At 42.6% G+C, this 24,467-nt stretch overlaps 2 protein-coding genes across 2 annotated transcripts in view; both read right to left on the reverse strand.

The window, feature by feature from the left end:
• The window catches only part of grip2b (glutamate receptor interacting protein 2b), a 183,383-nt gene extending 168,530 nt beyond the window's left edge, over window positions 1-14,853 (reverse strand). Inside the window, exon 1 of the mRNA XM_031568242.2 lies at window positions 14,421-14,853. Within this exon, the coding sequence (XP_031424102.1) occupies window positions 14,421-14,475 (55 nt within the window). The 5' untranslated portion in view covers window positions 14,476-14,853. The remainder of the gene's footprint in view (window positions 1-14,420) is intronic.
• A 1,037-nt stretch (window positions 14,854-15,890) lies between these two features.
• Window positions 15,891-24,338, reverse strand: sec13 (SEC13 homolog, nuclear pore and COPII coat complex component). The gene is made up of 9 exons (XM_012822641.3): window positions 24,189-24,338; window positions 23,462-23,506; window positions 23,176-23,291; window positions 22,705-22,856; window positions 22,197-22,330; window positions 21,733-21,866; window positions 19,283-19,403; window positions 18,763-18,909; window positions 15,891-16,636 (listed from the first exon to the last, which is right to left on the reverse strand). Exons 1-9 carry the CDS (start codon window positions 24,189-24,191, stop codon window positions 16,526-16,528), a joined length of 963 nt encoding a protein of 320 aa, XP_012678095.1. The 5' UTR covers window positions 24,192-24,338; the 3' UTR covers window positions 15,891-16,525.
• Between the last annotated feature and the right edge of the window lie 129 nt (window positions 24,339-24,467).

The following is a 24,467-nucleotide window of genomic DNA, read 5'->3' on the forward strand; positions in this document are numbered from 1 at the left end:
ATAGATGCCTATTCAATGTCTGCACCTCTGTGGTGTGCGCTTGATCAGGCTTTGCTGAAGTGAAAAATTAAAACAACATTGGGGAGTTTTGGTCTCAAATTAAAGAGCTACCTATTTTGAAAAGCTATGATGAAGAACATCATCGACAGTCCAGTTGGCACAGATACAAACTTGCTAACATTCTAACCGGTATTTTTTGGCGATACTGCTGGCATTGTCGTGCTATGAAGGCTTTTCTTACATTTTTGCGGAACCACAATCAATACATAGTGCAAAGCCTGGGCCGCTAGTGGGAACGACAGGTGTGTTTATATGTCCTTCAAATGACTCTCCACATGCATATACTTGCCACAGCACTAAGAGGGAACGTGGCAGCTGACTGTGGAACAGATCTACGCCATATCAGGGCTGAATCCCTTCTAGACTCAGTTGTTGTTGTCTTGGTGATCTGACCCATTCAGCAATGCAGTTGATCAAGACAGCCACACAAAGGAGCCAGAGCCAACATGGCAGGCCTATTAGTAAATCCTGCCTGGGAGGGACAGGTGAAACTGTCGCAGGGGTGAATAACGATGGCTGCAGGCAGGAGCCTCTTCCCATCCCGGCTCAGTGGAGCTCCAGTGAGAGATCTATGGATGCATTCTAATGAAATCAGTGAGTCAGTGAGACAGACACACAGAAAATGCTCTCCAGAGTTACTTGCTTAGTTTTTTTTAGTCCTATTGGTGCTACAAGAGCAGAATCATTTGAGTCAAACTCAATTGCTGAAATTCTTAAAAGTTTTTCTAAGACGTTTATTTCTAGTGCAGAAGTGAGTTTGACTGAAGCAACGACTCAGGGTATAGCAGGGCTTAATCACCTTCCATCTTCCTACTCAAAAGACCAAACAGGAACTCACTGTTAAGTGACATGCAATCCCTTCCCACAGCACAGCTTCCTCTGGCAAATACACAACATATATACCACATGATGACGTTTGTAGGGTGCAGAAACTTAGGGCAGGGCAATGCAATGGCAGCTCAATGAAAACACACACACACACACACACACACACACACACACGAATACACATATGCACACGTATATGCACAATGAATATATGCACATATGCATGCACGCAAACACACACAGACAGACACATTGAATATGCGCACACACACACACACCTCAGAGTCTCCGGATTTTGCTGCTACCCCCCTCTGACATCCACCCGCTTCACAGTTCATTGGCTGAACACATGCGAGGGGCAACAGCTCTCTCTCTCTCTCTCACGCACACGCACACTATACACACACATGACATAACCACCCAACAGGCGCACATTACCAATCTAAAAGTGATCATCCAGCTATGCACACACACACACACACACACACACAAGCCACATGAAAACTTTCTCTCACTCACACACATACACACGCTCACACGTACATACAAACACACCATATACACACACACGACACAACCACCCTCACACCCAACAGGCACACATTGGCAAACTAAAAGTGAGTCCCTGGAAGCTGCTGAATATGATTCGTCTGTCAGTGGCACATCCTGCAATGTCACATCAGCAAGAGTCAAATCACATCACATCCCCAGCCACACACACACACAAACAGACACACATTCATACATGAACCATACTAGAATTGCACACCACCCATTTATTCATGTTAAACACACACACAGGCTCATGTTCATAATAATCATCATCATCATCTCTCTCACACACACACACAAACACACAAACACAAACTGTCACAAAGCATTAATTGTCCACACACACACACACAGAGACACAGAAATGGATGCTTATATAAACCCAGCTGAGAAGGACAGGCATTTAATTCTACACAGGGGGTGTGGATTAATTTTCAACACATTCTGGTGCGTGTCTCTCTCATGCTTCTGTCTTTAGCACACGTGACAGCAACGTATTTTAAATAAATGAGGTCTTTTTAAAGGCTGTGCACAATAAAGAATATGAGAAAAGACAGAAAGAAATGAAGAAAAAAACCTGAGGAAGTGTGAGCCTTCAACAGATAAAGATGTGTACAACAAAGTAGAATTATGTCTATAACATTCTAGAAAAAGAAATGGAGAAAAAGTAGATTTGGTGAAGAGAAGTCTGAGAGTGGAACTGAAGCAAGGAAAATTATAGACAGGAGGTGAGCAAAAAATAAATAAGTCAATCGATACAGAGGAAGAAGGAGGGTGGCCATCTCTGTGAGGACTGTTGAATTTGAGAGGGAAAACATCCCTTCTGCGACGGGTGAGTCATCAGCCTGCATTAGCATCCTCTAATGGCCTCCATGTCTGTCACTGTCCAGATAACAGACGGATGTGAGCCAGACCGTGCCCGGGTCCACTTCAGGGTCAGCTTCTATATGGGCAGTGCTCCTATTTACAGCAGTGAGGCTTTATGTGCTTCACAGCATGATCGTATAAGATGACAACTTAGGCAATGTAACCCTTGTTGCACTCTACAGCACTGCAATAGTCTACCTATACAACCCTGAGCATAATCCTATCTCTAACCCTAACTCTATCTTAATGTAATTAAAAAGTAGCTGTGTGGCATTACAGAATGATACACCTAATCCACTCTAACAAGAGCTACGGTACTAACGCATAACTAGTGTATTAGAGAGGAAATGGTACAGTGGGCCCATGGTTCGGCATGTATCGTGGTTTTTGGCCATGGTAACTGTATGATTTCTGCATCTTTATATTTGAGAAAAAAAATTTAAATCACTCTTTAAACAATAAACTATTTATTTTGCCTCTAGACTAGAATAAAACTTTCTATTCAGAAAAATGGCAGCATGACTGACAAGGCCTAGTTTCTGTCTCTAGTACAGTGAGGTCTAACTATCAGTGGATAGAGCTAGAGAGGGTGTCTGAGTCAATTCGTTCGCAATTTCTCTCAGTGATGTTTCATAGAGCTTAACTGCTGAAATGTGTGCGGGAGGGGACATTGTAACACAAATTTTGGGGCTTTTTGCTTTTGGTAATACCTCTGCCAAGGTTTGTTTGTTAGTTTGTCTGTTAGCAGGATTATGCAAAAACTACTGGCTCGATTTCCATTAAAAATGTAGCATGGGCCAGGGAATAACTCATTACATTTTGGAGCGGATCGACTCATGGGGCTAACATTGCGAAATGTGGCATTTGGCCTTGGTGGAGCTCTGCGCTCACCATGTGCCTTTATAGGTTCTTTCTTTTTTTTCTTTAATTTGTCACAAATTGTTGTTGGAAGGCAACAGTGATAGATTGTGGTGGACTCTTCTTGCTCCACCTGGGATAGAGCCAAGTGATGGCGACATAAATGAGGCATCATGTTAGAACTCGAGTAGCCAACAATGGTGCAGACTCCACTTTGAGTGTTTACACTGTTCTTATCCTCGTCCTCGTATTGAACGCTGAATCCAAAATGTTCCCACACAGCGGATGTGAAAGACGCGGTGCCTCTCCAAATTTGCTTCTCTCTGACCATCTAGCGTTCGCCATTGTCAAGTTGTCATTTTGTTTTTAGTTTCCCCCCTCTTCTCCAGCTCCTATTTGCATACAGAGCACTGATAGGCCCCAGGGAAATTTCAACGGGCTCCAGAGATGTTTTGTGGCTCTGAATGTACAATTTGCGTGTAGTCAGCAGCGCAGTAGGTACTTTTGAAAATTATAGGAAATTGACAGGCGTACCATAATACCGGTTCACATGTGTGTATTGGACCGTAGGGGCCGTATCGAATGGTTCAATAATATACCATGTACCACTGCATCCCTAGACTGTATGTGGTTCTGATAGCTGGAGAGAGAAAGAGTGTAACACCCCAAAACAAAGGACCAGTTAAAAGCAGGAACTCAGAAAGACCTGGATCGGCTCCAGAGTCAGATATTTTCTACAGTGTCCTCAATGCTAGCAGTACATAAACACAATCAGGCAGAGCTCTGCTGAACACAGTGAACTTCAGTCCCAAACTCCAAAACCAGTGATTTCATTCAATAGGACACCATTTGTTAATGTTAATTCCTCACCCAGAATCTCTCGAAGTCCTCCACTATGAAATTCACTCAGGCCTCTTATTGCTCTATTCATGGAAGATCAGGTAAACAGGTGGATATTTCACAGAGTAAGTCTCCAGAATGGATTTCTACTCATACGTTAATGAAAAGACCTAAAATCAGTGCCCTCTGTCACCCCAGTGCCTTCAGCCACCTCAAGAAAGCTCTTTAGGCAATATTTCACGCAGGTATACAACAAACAAACAAACAGGCAAACAACAAAATAAAAGCCAGTGTCTCTGTAATGACTAGGTTGATTATTTATCTGTGAATAAACAAATCAATTTCTCCAAATGTTTATATCTGTTATAGGAATGTGGTCCCAGGAATGAATCTGGGGACTCATTCTAAATCCATCCCATCAGTAGGCATTGTGACTTCCGTCATCCCCTGGCCGCTGTCTTTTTTTCCCCCCCAGTACCACACTCCACATTCCTCTCCCTCGCCACAGTCATCAATATTCCCAGAGAGAGGGAGAGATTACGTTGTGCCGTAATTATCATTCCTGTTACAAATCAGTAGAGAGATGCCGTGATCACCACCGCTGGCACAACAGGTTCGGAGCCAGCCTCGATGCCAGCGCGTCTCACGCCACTGAGAGCAGAGATTCATGTTTCACCGGCTCCAGCGTGAGAGTTTACCAGCAAGCCGGAGGAACCAGGCCACGGTACAACAATTCTATGAATGTCACTTTCTGTCTCCGGCACACACACACAAACGAGTATCCATTTACCAACACACTCTCTCACATACACAGACACACAAACACAAATGAGTATCCATTTACCAATACACTCTCTCACATACACAGACACAAACACACACACAAATGAGTATCAATTTACCAACACACTCTCTCACATACACAGACACAGACACAGACACAGACGAGTATCCATTTACCAACACACTCTCTCACATACACAGACACACACACACACACAGACGAGTATCCATTTACCAACACACTGTCTCACATACACAGACACACAAACACAAATGAGTATCCATTTACCAATACACTCTCTCACATACACAGACACAAACACACACACAAATGAGTATCAATTTACCAACACACTCTCTCACATACACAGACACAGACACAGACGAGTATCCATTTACCAACACACTCTCTCACATACACAGACACAGACACAGACGAGTATCCATTTACCAACACACTCTCTCACATACACAGACACACACACACACACAGACGAGTATCCATTTACCAACACACTCTCTCACATACACAGACACACACACACAAACGAGTATCCATTTACCAACACACTCTCTCACATACACAGACACACACACACAAACGAGTATCCATTTACCAACACACTCTCTCACATACACAGACACACACACACAAACGAGTATCCATTTACCAACACACTCTCTCACATACACAGACACAAACACACACACAAATGAGTATCAATTTACCAACACACTCTCTCACATACACAGACACACACACACACACACAGACGAGTATCCATTTACCAACACACTCTCTCACATACACAGACACACACACACACAAACGAGTATCCATTTACCAACACACTCTCTCACATACAGACACACACACACAGACGAGTATCCATTTACCAACACACTCTCTCACATACACAGACACACACACACAAACGAGTATCCATTTACCAACACACTCTCTCACATACACAGACACAAACACACACACAAATGAGTATCAATTTACCAACACACTCTCTCACATACACAGACACAGACACAGACACAGACGAGTATCCATTTACCAACACACTCTCTCACATACACAGACACACACACACACACACAGACGAGTATCCATTTACCAACACACTCTCTCACATACACAGACACACACACACAAACGAGTATCCATTTACCAACACACTCTCTCACATACAGACACACACACACAGACGAGTATCCATTTACCAACACACTCCCTCACATACACAGACACACACACACAAACGAGTATCCATTTACCAACACACTCTCTCACATACACAGACACAAACACACACACAAATGAGTATCAATTTACCAACACACTCTCTCACATACACAGACACAGACACAGACGAGTATCCATTTACCAACACACTCTCTCACATACACAGACACAAACACACACACAAATGAGTATCAATTTACCAACACACTCTCTCACATACACAGACACAGACACAGACGAGTATCCATTTACCAACACACTCTCTCACATACACAGACACAAACACACACACAAATGAGTATCAATTTACCAACACACTCTCTCACATACACAGACACAGACACACACAGACGAGTATCCATTTACCAACACACTCTCTCACATACACAGACACACACACACAAACGAGTATCCATTTACCAACACACTCTCTCACATACAGACACACACCCACAGACGAGTATCCATTTACCAACACGCGCTCTCCCATACACAGACACAGACACAGACGAGTATCCATTCACCAACACACTCTCTCACATACACAGACACACACACACACACAAACGAGTATCCATTTACCAACACACTCTCTCACATACACAGACACAGACACAAATGAGTATCCATTTACCAACACACTCTCTCACATACACAGACACACACAAATGAGTATCCATTCACCAACACACTCTCTCACATACACACACACACACACACAGACACACACACACACACAAATGAGTATCCATTCACCAACATACTCTCTCACATACACATACACACACACACACACACACACACACACACGAGTATCCATTCACCAACACACTCTCTCACATACACAGACACACACACACAAACGAGTATCCATTTACCAACACACTCTCTCACATACACAGACACACACGCACACACACACACACATTGACGAGTATCCATTCACCAACACACTCTCTCACATACACAGACACACAGTGTAGTGTGAAATGAAGCATACTGCTCAAGTCATCTCTGAGTACTGATGCTTTGAGAACACCTCCACAGTGAGAGAGAGAGAGACAAAAAGAGAGAGAGAGAGAGAGACAGCAAGAGAGAGAGAGACAGCAAGAGAGAGGCTGAAGCAGTGAAAGTCTTGGCTGCTCTGAGTCGCTCATAGACAGCGGCACTAATGGCAATTATGTAAATCCCAGGCCTTATCTTGATCAATGCAGAAGGAGTTTTTAGTGCACAGAGAGAAGTAGAGAGAAGGGGGAGGTTGGTACTCCTAAAACATGCTAGTGCTATGATCACAGAAGGTTCAGCAGACCACACCACAGGTTTGTCATGTTAATGTTAATGACTATGACTGTGACAATAGTCCACATTGCATCAATAATCAGTCAAGAACAGTGAAGTCTCACAGGGAAGGGTATGAGACAGCAGTGGGCAAACACATGCATACATATGCCATGTCACCAGCCCAAAGACGTACATGAATATAGAGTGATAAAAATGGTGTTCTTACATGTGAAGCAAACTGATGTGAGTAGATTTAAGTGATATGTGAATGGAAAGATAATTCCATGTCTGTTGGATGGATATCTGTTTTCCGTGGTGAAACTATATTTCCACAAAAAAAAAAAAAAAAACAGTCTGGGAACATAACTGCCTGGGTGCCAGTTTCATTTAGACCTGACCTTATGAGATGGAACCACACATTGCCTGCCCTGTCCTGCAATTTCAGCAAGCCAAGATTGCCAGGTTATCGAGAGAAAGCTGAATTTCCTGCAATTTCTCAAAATGAGTCCTTTGACAAATGTGTGACTTTACCTCTGCCCCCAAACGCACAAGACACATTCTGAAGACGGATGCCATCTACCCTGAATTGAATTGATCACTTTTTGTGATTACATTGTGACTGACCAGTAATATACAGTGCAGTCCATCTCTACTCTAGGGTTGAAAGAGGCTGGCTATGAGTGCTGCACCGCAGGAGAACGCCACCCATGATCCTTTGCATGGTTATAATTCCTGACGAACCTAAAAATAGAGTAAGCAACGAGACCTTCATCACTACTCCATCAGCTGTTTGAGGCATTCAATGAAACCACAATAGCAAAGTCATCACCAGTGCCGTGGCATGTGACAAAGTAGATATCTGGGATCTGGGAACTGCCACAGAGGTGACCATACAATATTAACACCATATTTGAGCCATGACACTTTTTAATTGCGATTCATTACATTTTACGATACAGCAAGTATTGCGATTCAATTCTGTGATATACTCAGAGTCATCTTGGCGCTGTAAATTTGTTCTCGACTCTGACTTTCTTTCCAATTTCTGCTGTGACGCAAGAGAAGAATAGGGTCTTGCGCCATATTGTGGATTTCAGAAGCAGAGTAGATACTTATTTTCTGCATCAAATGCAAATTAAGTCATAAATGTTATAAAATGCAGTTTTCTGGATTTTTTTGTTGATATTCTGTTTCTCACTGTTAAAATACACCTACTATTACAATTATAGATCACACATTTCTTTGCAAGTGGTCAAACTTGCGAAATCGGCAGGGGTTCAAATACTTATTTTCCCCACTGTATATATATATATATATATATATATAATTAAAATCATAATGTTAAATACTTGGGACAGCTGTATCGATACATCATCATGCTGAAAAATACTGTGGTTCTACAGTGTATTGATTTTTTTCTCCCACCTCTGGTAAATATTGCAGTAATATAAGAATGCCTTTGATAGTATTTATAGGGTGGACACTATTTTCATCTATTTAGCTAAAGGCTAAAAAATAAAAAAATTAATTTGAGAAAAACTTTTAAAGGACTGTTGAAATATTTTCATGAATCACCAGTTGAGCACTGACCATTAAATTTTCTCTATTCGTCTCAAGGACAGTAAATGGATGGAAACGAGTGGATCTCTTTCAACAGTCATGTACTGATTCCTGATGTCACTTAAGACTGGAGACCATAAACTCATCAAACATAAAAATGCAGCATCTCTCCTTCCTATGCTGGAAAAGAAATATTTATTCTTTCTTTCTCTCTCTCTCTCTGTCTGTCTTGTCTGTTCTTTTCTCCATCTGCACGCACCTCCGATTAGACTCCTCCTGTGATGAAGCGTCTCCGTCTGCTGAGGAGAGACTTGCTTCGAGGAATAACCTGTCATTTCCAATCACCCTGCACAGGGCCTGAGCCATGAACCACCGAGCTGCCTTGAGTGAGGCCTCGGCACCCAGCACTGTGTGGAGGCCAAGAAGTAATTTACATTTAGAGGTGCGGCCCTCGATTCTGGTGAAAGGTTGTTAATATTTGATCTTAACAGCCAATCAAGTGACACAACTCCGTCCTGTGCTCCTGAACCAACATGTTGATGTCCAAGACATCACAATTAGAGAGAGTTTTGGGAAATTGTTTGTTTCCCAATTACAGTTTTAATTTTTTTTTGGAGCACACACAGATGGACTAAAGGAACATGAGGAAAATGTAACTGATGAAATGGAATGGAATGGAATACAAGACCAGACTGCATCTTTTACAGACACTTTCATCCAAAGTAACATATGGTTATTCTACTTTTTGATCAGTATGCGTGGTCCCTGGGTATGAGCCCCATGATGATGTTGTTCTACCAGTGAGGTGCCTGTCTATCAGCGGACCTACAGGGAACATGATAGGCGTCACTTCCCTTCACTTCACTTCTGCAAAGCTGTTGCCTTTCCTAAAGACCTTCATTGGAGCAGGCAAACATTTGTTGTGTGTACTTTTCTTCAGAAGAAAAACGAAATAAATTAAAAGATCAAAGGAAAAGAGATGGAGGTTCAATTCTTCAGCTGGCCAAGAGGAAGAAAGGTCACCTGCTGAGTTCATTTCTCTCATCTGTGCAACAGGCCATTTATTTTGCTTTCAAGAGGACGTGTTCCAGCCAAGACAGCTGCTTTAGAAAAAACATACATTTACATTCATTAATTTCACAAAAGCTCTAATCCGGACTGACATGCAAGGAAGGTACAGTTCAACCCAAGCAACAGGAGATTACAGAGAACAGAGTGAAAATAATTGCCATGATTCTTAATGCCATAAATTACACTTGACAGAAGTGCAACAAAATTATGAGCTATGAAAGTAAGGGCAGAATTGCAAAGGACTAAAGGTAGTGTGAGTGGTAGGAGGTGTTTTGTGTGTCCTTAAGTGATTTCTGAAGAATGTGGGGGATTTCATTGATAAAATGGACATGAGGACCTCATTCTACCACTTTGGGACCACAAAGGTGGTGGACAGAAGGTGACAATAATATGCTACTTGGTTAGACAAAGAACTGAACCATGGATTGATGGATAGATGGACTTTATCAATGCATTGAGGAAATGCACATGGGTTGTCAGGGTAGATGCACTGTATTTACACAGTGCCTTTCTACTCTTAAAACCTCACACCTAACAGCCTGCAATAGAGGTGACTATGCAAGATCCCGTATTCCTGCTGTTAGGAGCAGTTTGGGGGTTAAGTCTTGCCCCAAGGGCACTTTGATACAAAGCCAGGAAGAGCCACATGCATACCATATACCATCTGATACCCAGATGTCTGTTTTGCCCCCAGAGCCCCTGCCACTCAAGACATGAGACAAAACACTATTATTTTTTTTTTTTTCATTTTGCAGCTGAATATGGACAAAAAAATGCCAATCATGTTTTCTATTACGCCTCATAATAGCACTTTATTATATGTGAAGACAGACTGAACTGAGGAAATCCAAAAAGTAACAATGGAGAACTATTAATGTTAAATAGCTTTTTTTCTGTTGTTGTTGTTGCCGGGCTCTTAAATTGGTGCCCAAACAGCTCAGAGAGCATATGCCTCTGAAACGAATCTGGGCCAGACGTGGCCCAAACCCACTGGAACTGGGCCCGATCTGGGCCGCATCTGGGCCGCATCTGGGCCGCATCCTCTCCTCAGACAGCTGCTATCTGGGAGAAGTTCATTTTCAGCCTCACTTCACAGCGCCAAGCACAGAATGGCAATTTGTACAGAAAACAGCCCGAGATGACTTCAGTGTGAAACATGGTTATTCACGATGAATAATGAAGCAACAAGCAAAGCAGCCCCCTCGTCAGAGATGTTTAATTGTGTCGTCCAGCTCTTAACAGACTCCTTAATAGCATTATCATCACTCCGCTGGCCTGGGTACCTCATTATTGACTTTTTTATGTCCAAGATGAGGGAAATGCACCATAAATATTAGGGTTAATTGTGTCTTCGGACCGAATTGATTTTCCACACACTGGGGCACTTTGTTTAGTCTCCAGCTGCATAAGCACAAAAAGGTGCACAGCCCTCATTTTAGAGCACGTCTTCCAGTGTGAAGTCAACCAGCGCTTAAAACTGATTACAATTAATGAATATTTGAATATTGACTCAGTATGATTATTTGAATATTTACTCATGCTAATTGCTAGAATCAGAGTTACTTTACTAAAATGTTGGCTGGCACAACTCGGGTCTGGAACTGCATGTTGGCCCACTTCATGCACTACATCATAACTTCATGATTACCTTATGAAAATGAACTTTACCAGAACGGTTTAGGAAGTGTCTATAGGCTTACGGACATCACACTGCTGTGGTAGCATGAACATCCTATGCCCTGCAACACACCCTGAACTTAGAACCTATATGAATTGAATGAGTGAGTGAGCTGCCTTGGAATCAACCCAATGCCCTGGATGTTTTTAAGGCCTTGTTGTTGACTGGTCACATGAATTCATCACCGGCTCTTCCTGTACAGTAAACATCTGTCGTCTTGATGACCCATATTAACTTCTTCACCTCTTCTCAAAAGGGTTTCTAGTCTATGGTCAACAATCAACCCATAAGAGCACAGACAATACACCCGTTAGAGTATATCTCCATCACACACACACACACACACACACACACACACACACGGTAAGGACTTCAAAAGGATGGAGTATGCGGCTTAGTGGGTATTGGGTAAGTCTGAAAAGTAATCTATTCAGAGTCCCTCTGTTAGGTGAAAATTCACTCTTAAGTTATCTCAGGACTCCGGAGTTGTAGATCAGTATATGTATTCAATAACAATTGCAATCGGGCTCACTCACAGCACAAGGATGAAAGTGAAGCATTTTCACTAACATTGCACAGGGGTTATATACTTAGGATTTATCTATTTTATCTACTCTGTATCTAACACTGACGCCATACATCATTCTAACGTCAGCAGGAACAGCAGGCCACGCTCGACTAAGATCTCTAACTGAGCTTCCTGTCTTCCAAAGGATGTCAGTTCTACACAAGGTCGAAAAAGGCACAGTTAGACCCTCCCTATCACCACTGAGCTCAACCAAACATAGACAAGAGGTTCCTTCACTTACGCATGTAGATCTTACACATATGCAGAATAAGTGGTGCCAGTAACTACTAATAAAAGTAACACATATACACAGGAACACAGAAAAGCCATGCCCCTGCTTACATAAGCACATGATTCATACAAAGTAATTATTAATACAAGGCACTTGATTCATATATTCTTAAGTCATTAACAATGCTTGGAAATTCTCTCAAATCACCCTCTTTAATAGAAAAATCATACTTTGATTATTCTCTTAGTATGATGCTCTCAGTATGTGGAAAACAAGTCAGATGCATGCCAAAGACAGACATTTAATATGAACCAAATACCACTGACTTTGGAACATTTGCTTACATTTTCAAAATGCCAGAATCGCCCCAAGTGCCTGAATCTGGCCCCCCGAGTCCAGAGAGTTAACAAAGGAAAGCATAACAGGAATCATACAGACCCCATTCTATTGCTAGACCTGCCAATTCTGACCATCAAATAAACTGCAAAACCTGCACGAGACCAGGAGAGCCAAATAAACACACAAATATGACTAGAGTGTAGGTGCAATCGTTCTGTAAGTGTCCATTCATCTCATTAGAAAAGAATTGTGCTGACAGAGACAGGGGCCCTCTGAAGTGATTTGGCCAACAGCTTGATTGCCACACAATTAACACCACGTCAAGCCAGGACCCACTTAAATGTCAAAACAGAGGCGATGTGCCATTATGGTAATGTTCTCCCCAAAGCGGGTATCCTATTGTTCTCAGCCCTGTCTGCATGGCAGAACTACAGGAGTTCCAGAGCACGCCTGGTGAGCCCTCCACTACACAGCCACAGAGCAAGACGCTCCTGGCAGACAGATTAAAGCTGATAATCAACACTATGGCTTGTGGACACAAACTTATATGGCAGCCTTACCCCTTACTTCACAGAATATGTATGTACGAAGGGATGTATATTTATAAACCTAAATGATACATATTACATGGCACATGACATGAGATGTCTAATTCGTGGCGCCTTTATAATCAATTTCAGATGGTAGAAAATGGTGATGAGGAAACAACCGTGGGAAAGGAAGAGAAGTGTATTCCACACTTCCACTGAGTTTTATACCATCAGAACGCTGCCAATTTTCACCCAACTTGGAGACAGCTTAATTTAAGTTGCATTGTTTGTCAGCACTTTACCAGCCAGTGGAGGTACAACAAAGTCTCCTCAATGATTCTGAACTGACAGTTAATTACTGCCTGTTGACACCACACTGGACTTTGATAACATTGATGACCAACAGCACTGGAGTCTATTAGGGGTCGTATGAAGATCAATGATACTTGTGTGCTTAAGGTGAACAAAATAACATCCCAAGTACATTGTCACAAGCACAATGGGTTGGTGACAATTAGGACTGCATCCAAAATCCAAACAAAAATCATGCAGATGGTTGCTAACATCTGCAAATACCCAACTGCAAAAACCTAACCTGACAGGTCAGACCCAAAAGTAGAGAGAGAGTCTTGTTACACACCGCTAAAATGAGGAAGAAGGAAGGAATCATGGAGAGGTTATTATCTGTCAATGTCGTAAGAGTGTTGATTAATGACAGTCATCTCCTACATTCACTTAAGCAGGCTCCAAAACCACCACAATTCCCATTTAAAAATCCACGGGCGAAAAAAAAGTTAATCGTCATACTCCAGCCTTCCAAGGGGAGATATTTTGAATGATACGGACCAATATAGAAATATTAAACAAAACCCAGGAAAGAGGGAGGTCAGGGAACCATGACCACACACGTGCGTTCTGTAACGTTACTGCATTTGCTGTTATTGGATTCAAACCTTAACTATAGGTTATCTCCAAACCCACAGAGCCGAAACAATCACAACAATTAGGTAGATTCGCCTCTCAAAAAAGAACCAAAACATTTTTCTCATATACGCACCAAACAAAATAGCAAACCCTCGTCATTAACAGAATAATGCGGTCATAAGCGCTTTTCCTACCGTCGTCGTGCATTCTCTGCAAGCAGAAAGTCAGATTTCTCCTCCAGCTTGGCATTGCAGAAAAACAAATCGTCGTTGAGAGTAGGCTACACACTGGGGAAGTCGGTAGTACTATCACACGCAACGACACAGCGATAGCGCTGGTAAATTTGGAATAGTGACCAGTGATGTGATAAGTACAGTTCCCGCTGCGGCAGGCAGGAGGGCAGGTGAGACGCACAAGAAATCTCAGAGGCAAGACCCAGGCGCACGCAATTGTTCCTAGAGTATTGATCCTTCTGTGGTCACAGATGCCCACTGTTCTTGTCCGTCATCAAACAACACCATCTAGTCGGTCCAATAACCCGCGAGTCACTTGTTAATATCACTGACTCACGGAAAAGAGCTGGCTGGGAGTTACGCTGGCGCCTCGTAAAGTCGCCGGCAGTCGAACTCTCGCTGATTCTGGAGTAGGCTGCACTAACAGATTTAACGTTAGTCACATAGCGTGCCGTTGACACCTTCAGATATGATACACTTTTTTTGTGTGTAATGTTTTTCATTTCATGCAAGAATACGCCTGTCTCAGTAAAAGAAAAAAATACAGTTTATTTTTTTTAAGACATTACAAATCTATTGTGAAATGCGGAATAATAATATAAGCTAATCAAACTGACATCGAACGATGAATTCGGAAATGCAGTGAGGTTGACTTAAAAGGAATATGGCAGGAGTTGACGTGTTGGCTATTCTTCTCTCTCATCACCACATCACACATGTTGACAGCGCATGAATGCGGTCCTGAGGGGATGTCGGCATGCTCCAGAGCGTCACACAGCCATGTTCGCCTCCTCAAACCCAATGCAGTGATTCTTCGCTCCGATGAAGTGAAAGGGTTGTGCCAGAAAATTGTGTCAACACGAATGTGAGAAAATGTTTGACACGTTGTAGATGTCCTGCCGAAAAGAAAAGAAAGTAGCACAACAGTTTTTTCCTGACTAAGTTTGGGCAATTTCATATCAGCGTATGTTGTACATTGACCATTCTGAACACTTAAGGCCATGACACTCAAAAGAAAAAAATGTGTGATTGATTTTTCAGATGTTCAACCTGTCTGTTCTCTCCGATATATTAGGACCTTTACCTGCAAATGACTGTGATAACCTATAATTACATAAAAGGCAACTTAGCTCTGTCTACTCATTTTACTTCCTATTAAGACCTATTCAAGTTAATTAAAAAATGAATAGGCTCACGTGAAGAGCCTTCCCTTGTCAATACATATGGGAAAGACTCTCAAGACTTGTAATACATAAGTGTATGCATTCATTGGTTCAGGTGTATATCAAGAGATTTAACCAGGATAGTTGCGCCAATAATTTCTCAGTGCCATGATGAAAAAGGGAATTATACTCTTAACCCTATACACTTCTAGCATATTGACACAGGGGCATTCCAACAATGTTTAGCTTCTCAATAACTATCCCATTATTTAGCTGGAGATGTTTTTTATTTCATTTCACTTATTAGAAAAGTTCATTCTCTGAATGAAAAGTCAAACAAAAGCACATAAAAAGGGGGAAAAAAGGTTGTGATATTTGTTTTCGGTCCCGTGCAGCATGGTCCACTGAGGTGATGAGATCAGGCACCATCCTCTTCCTCTTCCTCTTCCTCTTCCTCTCAGTGTTAACTCTCTAGACCCGGACTCTGACACATGGCGCTTTTACTCACACACTCTCTCAATCAAACTACAAGACCAAGATTTGTTTAAACAAAAGCACTAGAAGAACAAAATTACTGGTAATTTGCGATCAATTTTGAAGACCATAACAAGACTTTAACTCTGCTCTATACGACCTCATCAAAAAAAGCATCTTTTGATTTGGAGTGCCACAACGAACACTGGACTGGAGACATAGAATATAAACAGCACTTAGATCCTTTAGATGCTGGGACCACTTCCTGATGTGTGTGTGTGTTAACTCTGAGGTGGACAAATGTTCTGGAAAAGTCTCTGAGGCAGTCGAGTATCCTCCACTGAAGGTGGCCTTGCCTCGCATCCATCTAAGTGGGATGGAGCGGGGTGGATGTGAGGGATTTCCCTCCCCCTGCCCAGCCCTGCTGCCTCACTGCTCGTTCTGCTGGCCGTCTGTGACAGAGGACACGGCACCCTGGCCTTTGTTGACGTCGCTGATGCAAGCCCATTGGCCGTCCAGAGATTCCTTCCACAATGTCACCTGCCAAACAGGAAGAAGCACCGTTAACATGGCTTGTACTGAAAATGGTATTGGCGCTGATATGAGGTCCAATTACGCATTCTGCATGAAAAGATGTAAACCCCACAGACACCAAACAAGAACAATCTAGAAGACTTATCTCCAAAAAAAAACATGTATAGCACAACATGAAAAACAAACCCAAATTCGTAGAAGAGGGAAATTCAACAAACTACGCCCTTGACATTTTTGTTTTTCACAGATCAAAACAAAGTCGTGATCGTTATCATCATGAACTCCATCAGAATCAGGTTTTATCCATCACCTACTGTGCAAGTTCTGCCCCGAGTCAATGCTCACTGCTAGTGGCGCTGCAGGCATAAACAAAACAAAACAAAACAAAACGAACTGAAGAGAAACGACAAAGTCTGGCAACCCCGGTGTGAGTCTGACTATTGCTCCAGCAGAGATGAGCCGCTGTTAACAGCGCTCTCTATGAAGGGCGACCTTTATGAAATGCTTGCTTTTAATCACGCCGTGCAATGTGGCCTCATGTGAGGGAAACCATTCAAGATCATTTATTTGATGGTTACCTCATGTACGCCAGGTGTAATGTTATGAACTCTCCTCCTGCAGACACAAACTTCATTCTGCATTCATTCCTAACTGCCTTTCCTTGATGAATGGACTTAATACGAGCGCACCTGTCGCAGAAATCCATTTCTCTGGCCGCCACAGTGGCAGGCCTTCTTAAAAAATGGATTATTAGTTTGAGTTTCTCACTGGGTGAGCAATGGGCAATCTCTTCTTTCCCCGTCCCAGATTGAGTTATCCATCCTGGGCAAGGTTTCCCTGCCCGATGGCCTCCTGGTGCCCGGCGCAGTGCCAGGAGAAATAAGTGCCCTCATCAATCCAGAGAGCTCAGCGGAGCGAGTGGCCAGGCCAACACTGAGATCTTATTACTGACCAATCACTGGCACTCATACAGCTTAGCTCTATTCATCACACACACACACAATACCTCAGGTGTGCATGCAGGCCCAATACTATAGTTAGCACATTAGCAAACAGGACTCAAATTAAAATGACTTTGTTTATCTGTACACATGGAGATTAAAAATCACCCAAGGCTGTATTATCATTGCTACCGGTCATATATGTATATTACATGTATAAACTTAGGTGAATGATGATCACATTCGAACAACAACACAATTTTTTGGGACGATGAGTGAAAAATGTCAGCCAGACGTTTTGGTTTTGACACAGAATAATGACTTGCACATATATAATAGACCAAGCCATCACAAGAACCACAGGGCAGTGTCTCCACCAATGCTGGGTCACGGTTACTGGATAACCTGAACGCCATCCCCTAAAGGCGTAGGTTAAAGCCTTTGAGCCATCATCAATCCAGGTGCCATAATCAGACTGACTCAGACTCACACTGGCACTCACACACACACACACACACACCTCTTCACTAGTGATCACACACAATACTTCAGGTATGTACACACAGACCCACAATGCACCGTCTCTCCACATGACTAAATGAGTCAATATGGCTCAAATTGAAAAAGATTTTACAAAATGATGAGATTCTTATTTGGAGACTGAATTAGCCGAGTGAACACCTCGCAAAAAAAAAAACGATAATCATTATATTTCAATTACAAATTAAGCAGAATGATGATGAGGAAACCACCAGTTGAAAATATCAGACTTATGGCAGCATCCATTACTCGACAATGGTATTCAGCATATTACTGCTGAGTTAGATTCTGAACTAAGGGAGACTGAGCAGATATTCTACCATTCTTGGTCTTCAGTGCAACGTTCAACATAACTTAAGGACATATTTCCCATGCATGTTGTACTGCAGTAGCTTTGCAAATGTAAAAATATGAAACAGAAATTTCTATAATTACACTTGACATGACATGAGATAAAGATAAGCCTAGCGTCTCACCTACAGCTAACAAGGTAACAGCCATGACTTGAGGATATACAGGGAACCAAACCCTCAGAAGTAAAAGGATGTTTCCTGATATGACCAGTACTGGGTCATGTTTACCAACAAACTAGCATGTGCCAGCCAAAGGCTGACTGGACCCAGAGTTGCAACCCCTGCTTTGAGCCCTGACCTTGTTGTCGCCGCCAGACACGGCCAGGATGTTTCCGGTGATGGACCAGCTGACGTGCCACACCACGTCGTTGAACTTGTGCAGCAGTTTGGCCGTCCACGTGTTCCCCGAGGGGTCGTCACACGTCCAGATAAACACCCGACCGTCCTGTGGACAGAGCAGCGGCAAACCATCCGTCAGGCCAACGTGGATTAGAGAAGACTTCAGTTATGTGCTGTTCTACTGACAAAGGCACAGAGGGTTGAAGAAGAGAGGAGGGAAGATGGAGGAGAAGGACAGAGATGGGTGAGGAGAGGCCAGGTGAGGTGTGGTGAGGAAAAAAGCATACAGGAGAGGTGTGGAGACGGCATTATCCTATACCAACACCTCTGATTGTCCGGGCTGAGAATGTGTTTAAAAAGAGCAGGTTTGAGAGGGAGGGGGGGAGTAAAAATGAGTCAAGGTTTAGCGAGGAGAAGAGAGTCGTAGAGAGATGTGAAGACGAAAGGAGGTGAGGAGAGGATAGTTCTGTGGCACTGACCTGCGAGCAGCTGGCGATGGTGCTGGTGGGTAGGCCTATGGATGGAGCCCAGCCCACATCTCTCACCCAATCACTGTGAGCCTCCAGCTTCTGGTCCTCCTTCCACTGGCCGTCCTCCTCTCTGCACACGCACACACAGTAGAATAAGTCAACCATACCCAATAAAACCAGTCGAGTTATAAGCAGAGGTGTAAAGTAACGAATTACTTTTACTCACGTTACTGTAATTGAGTAGTTTTTTTGTGTACTTTGTAATTTTTAAGTAGTTTTTGAAATCGGTAATTTTACTTTTACTTAAGTAGATTTTGACTGAAGTATTGTACTTCGCTACATTGGAAATTACATCCGTTACTGAGTAAAAAAAAAAAAACATAGTTCAAGGCGGGAATCGCGCACCACAATTCTCACTGCAGTGGTGGATGCTGCATAGAGTGGATGATTGAGTCGATGCAAGGCCCCAGTACGGTGCCGAGTCACGAGAGATAGATATGGAGGAAGATGATAGTGCGGACTACCAACAAGCTGCTGACCACCAACAAGCTGAAGCACCGAACTTTCCGCCAGTTGAAATTAAAGAAGATGACGAAAACCCGTGGCCACATCTCAGCAAGCAGTTAGCCTTCCAACGTAAAAGAGGCAACAGCTATATGCTGTGTAAACTGTGCCTAATCCGCCAGTCAGAACTTTCTGCTTAAAAACATTCATCTTCAAATCTGCGCAAGCATGTGTTGGTAAGTACAGTATTTGTCCCTTTCCATTAGTAGTTCAGACAGCGTTTTTGTCATTTAGTTAGCTTTGCTCCATTAAGCAAAATATGCGTTTCATGGCACTAGTAGGTAGTAGCCTAATTTTGGCTAGCACTTGCAACCGCCCTGAGTATGCTAACGTCGACAGCGGTCATCCAATAGACTAATAATAATTCCATTCCTGTCTTCCATTCGTTTCAGGTCATAGCATTATGTTCAGTCTCTCATATTGTGTTAAAAACTGCAGATCAGTCATCAGCAATGAAATACACCACATAAACTGATATTAGGCTAATCATTTGGCTGCCTCCCATGCCTTGAAACAGAACAATGTGAATGCGCACACCATCGTTTTCAGACAGTTGGACAAGTCAATGTGTATGTCGTTATCTGCAATTTATCACGATGTTTAGTCAGATATTGATAACGATAAGTGGTGGCTTTGCAACGTGCACGTCTTTCATGTTCATGTTCATGCTCAGGGGTCTCGGTTAGCAAGAATTGAGGATTATGAATTGTGATGCATGTAGAAATAGAAAATAATGCTATAATTCTGTATACTGTAGGTCTGTCATCTCAAGTAGCTATTTATAGCTATTTCTGTGTTATGATGCACTCTTGATGGCAGCTCAATACTTAATTGTCAGAAATGTTGTTTGTCATTCTACAGGTCTAGTCTATGTCAGACAACACCTTGACCGGATGTTGGAGGCTGGAGCAAGTTGGACAACATTCATCAGATGAAGATGATTTATTTTCCTCAATGAAGTCCAGAAGGTCAGAAGGTACAGGGGAGTTAGAAGGGTACCTAGCCTGTGTCTCAGTCAATATGGATCTGCTGAACGCCTTTCAGAATATCAAAAAACTGTCCCTGAAACTCAATACTGGCCTACCTGCCTCGGCGGCCTGCGAGCGACTCTTCAGCTGTGCTGGATTGCTGTTCAATGCAAAGCTAGCCCAGATGAACTCTACTCATCTTGAAAATCAGTTGCTGCTCAAACTCAACAAGTTTGTAGACTAATGCTCTAAAGGTGGACACAAGTAAAGTAACCAAAGTTTACAGTGGGGCAGCGGTATTTAAACTTTTTATTTTAGCTGTCATGTGGTTCATGTCTTGACACGTCCTCCCAAAAGTTCTTAAATGTTGTGTTGACATGTTTAATGTTTGACATGTTTAATGTCATTGCACTTATATTTCTAAAGATTCTCCTTTAATAAAAAATAACTAGTTTTTGTATTGGATTTATGACCCCTTGTCCTTTTTTGCACTATATAGGAGCGGCCCCCATCAAGTTGTTGAAAGTAACTAAGTAACTTTTACTTAAAGTACATTTTAAATTAACTACTTTTTACTTTTACTTGAGTAGATTTTTATATGGGTAATTTTACTTGTACTTAAGTACAATTTCATCAAAGTAATTGTACTTTTACTTGAGTACAACATTTCAGTACTTTTTACACCTCTGGTTATAAGCCTACCTGATTCTGATTGCATTTTTTATGGCAGTAACCCATCAGACTACCGGCCTGCACTGTGAGCCCACTACAGCTCAATATGATTACGGATTCAAACAGAAACTCAAAACTCAGTTTCAAGTTCAAGCGGTCCTATTATTACAGGCCTTCACATACCTAATTTACCTAATGAATGTCAAGTTAATCACAGAGAAAGCCAATCAAACAGCAGCACTGAGAGAAACTCACTTCCACAGCTTGACCAGGTTGTCGCAGCCTCCAGAAACAAATCTCTTGATGTAGTTGGGCTTCTGGCCGGTGGGCTGGTCCACAAGGCTGCCTGGCACCACTGCTGGAGCCCAGCTGACCGCATTGCAGCCAATCTGAAGGGAGACAATGGCAGAGGGTGAGTGAGAGGACAAACATCACTAGAGCAGTCAGGAGCAGCAAATAACCTGGAAGGCCTGTGGTTGGCTCCATGCATCTATGCATCAATCAATCATTGCCTGTAGGTGATTTAAATTACAGCTAAAACACATGTTTATATATTACTTTTTTTTTTTTTTTCAGTTTATCCTGAGGCATCCCTTGGCACTGCTGTACAAATGTCAAGCTTTAAAAATGAATGAATGAATAAAAGAAAGAAAAAAAATATTTGAATTACTTCATCAACTTATCATGATGCATCGTTTGGTGAAGTTTTAAAAGCTCACCGTGTGTGCGTTGCTGATCTTCTTAATGTCCCACTGTCCGTCTCCAGAGCAGGTAAGGATGGAGATGGCCCCATCAGAGCTCCCGCAGGCCAGGATCAGCCCAAAGTCATACGGACCCCAGCACACGGAGTTCACTGCAGACACACACACACACACACACACACACACACACACACACACACACACACACACACACACACACACCAGAGCTTTAGGCTACAAAAAAACCCAAGTCACCATTGCAATATAATTACAGAATCCTCCCAAAGACATACAAGCTGGCCCCAGCATACAGCGTTCACTACATAGCCTGGGTGCAGGCAGTGGAAACGACAGGTGTGTTGAATTCTCCTTCACATGACTATACCATCAAAATAAATTTGAAAATGATACCCAATCTAGTTACCAATAACAATATACCACAAAAAGTGGCATATTCCTGTATGCTACTGCTTTGAGGTGTCAAAAGCCTGTAACTTCATAGTTTGCCCGGCCTATAGGGTCTCACCTGAAGAGTCGTGGCCGGTGTACTCATACATTTTGTCCCAGCTGCCATTTTCCTCCTTCCAGATGATGACCTTCCTGTCGTAGGAGCAGGAGGCCAGGATGTTGCCGTACATGGGGTGAGCCCAGGCCACCTGCCACACAGGACCCTCATGGCTGCAAGGTGGAGGAAAAGCCAGAATTACACTGACATGATGTAATACAAACATGGTGGAGTCTGAAGAGCTTGCATTGCTTATAATGGGGGAGAAACACTGATGAAGCAGCCTGATGCTAAGCTGATGAGCATGATATAGGAAAACGGTCAGTAAATAAGCTCCCTTTTTCTGTAAGCTCCTCTCATTTTCAACATGCTATTTACTGAGGCTAAATAAGTCAGGTCGAACTCCTAGAACACCTGCATCTAAGAGACCTGATGGATATGTTTGTGTTTGAGTGTGTGTGTGTGTGTGTGTGTGTGTGTGTGTAAACCCACCCTCTCAAATCAGCCAGCAGGATTTGGCCTCCGTTCTTCACGTCGAAGATTTTCACAGAGCGGTCAGAGGAGCAGGTGGCCAGGCGTGTCCCATAGTAGTCCATCTGAGCATCGTGCTGGAGGAGAGGAATCACATATCAATCTAACAGCACAGGAGGGCAACTGACAGATTTGATCATCTAAGTGACAGGCTGGTCAATAATCAGAGAGTGTGCTTAAGTGTGCATTTAGAACTGTAAGGCTTCGTGTTGTGCTTGTAGAGGTGAAATGAACCTGAATTACTTACGATCATGTCCTCATGAGACGTATCCACGGTATTAATGACCGACACCTACGAGAGTACACAATCAGGTCCACATTATTTACTAACCTAGACATTAAATATAATACCTAAAATATTATATAGTATAAAACAAAATACACAAGTCACTAAGAACAACGACAAATACAACCGGTCTTAAGTCTATTTTACGTCAAAGGACGCCTAATAGTTGTCATCAGCCTTATCCATAACAGCACTGATATGCACTACTTTACCAAAATGAGTGCGGCGAATGACACCAATAAATTAAATGACAGCCATGTCAAGTCGGCTAACAAGCAAGCTTGGTTAATCATCCAAAGAACAGAGTATATTACCCATTTATATATAGTAACTGTTAATTTAGATTAGATAAGTAACGTTAATTCGCCTAGCAGTTAGCTACTAGCTAGCGTCTGAGGACACCAAACGTTAGCTAGTTAGTAATCAGAACCCTGATTGTCTCCTAGTGAAAGGAAAAATCACGTCTGAGCAAATGGCACTCCGATAGTGTAAAGTTATATGAGCAAATTCACTACCTATTTGAGCAGGCTAGTAATCAATTTAGTTATGCAAAGTTACTGCTAACTTAAGGGTTGATCACAATTGCTGGTCCTTGCTAGAGTGCTAGCTACCGGTAGATGACTACCAGTTCTCGTTAGACAACCATCCAACAAACCGGTGAACATACAATAAGATCATGGACACTTACCATAGTTGCACTGGAGCTACAGTTATTTATGTACTACGGTTATCACAATTCCTCAGGACAGAGAAGACAGCCGCAGCCGCCCAGAGTTGCAATGGACTATGATGGATATTTCCGACGTGGCAACACGACCGCTCAAATGTGACGCAACTTCCTGGTACAGGTCGAATACATCCCGTTGAATCAAGGACAGGAATTTGGTTCCGCACGTAACTAACTGTTTAACACAAAGATTCCACTAGAGGGCAGCAAACGTTCAAATTAATGTATCCCCGCTATTTA

Source organism: Clupea harengus, chromosome 5 (assembly GCF_900700415.2).
Source record: "Clupea harengus chromosome 5, Ch_v2.0.2, whole genome shotgun sequence".
Classification (NCBI taxonomy): domain Eukaryota; kingdom Metazoa; phylum Chordata; class Actinopteri; order Clupeiformes; family Clupeidae; genus Clupea; species Clupea harengus.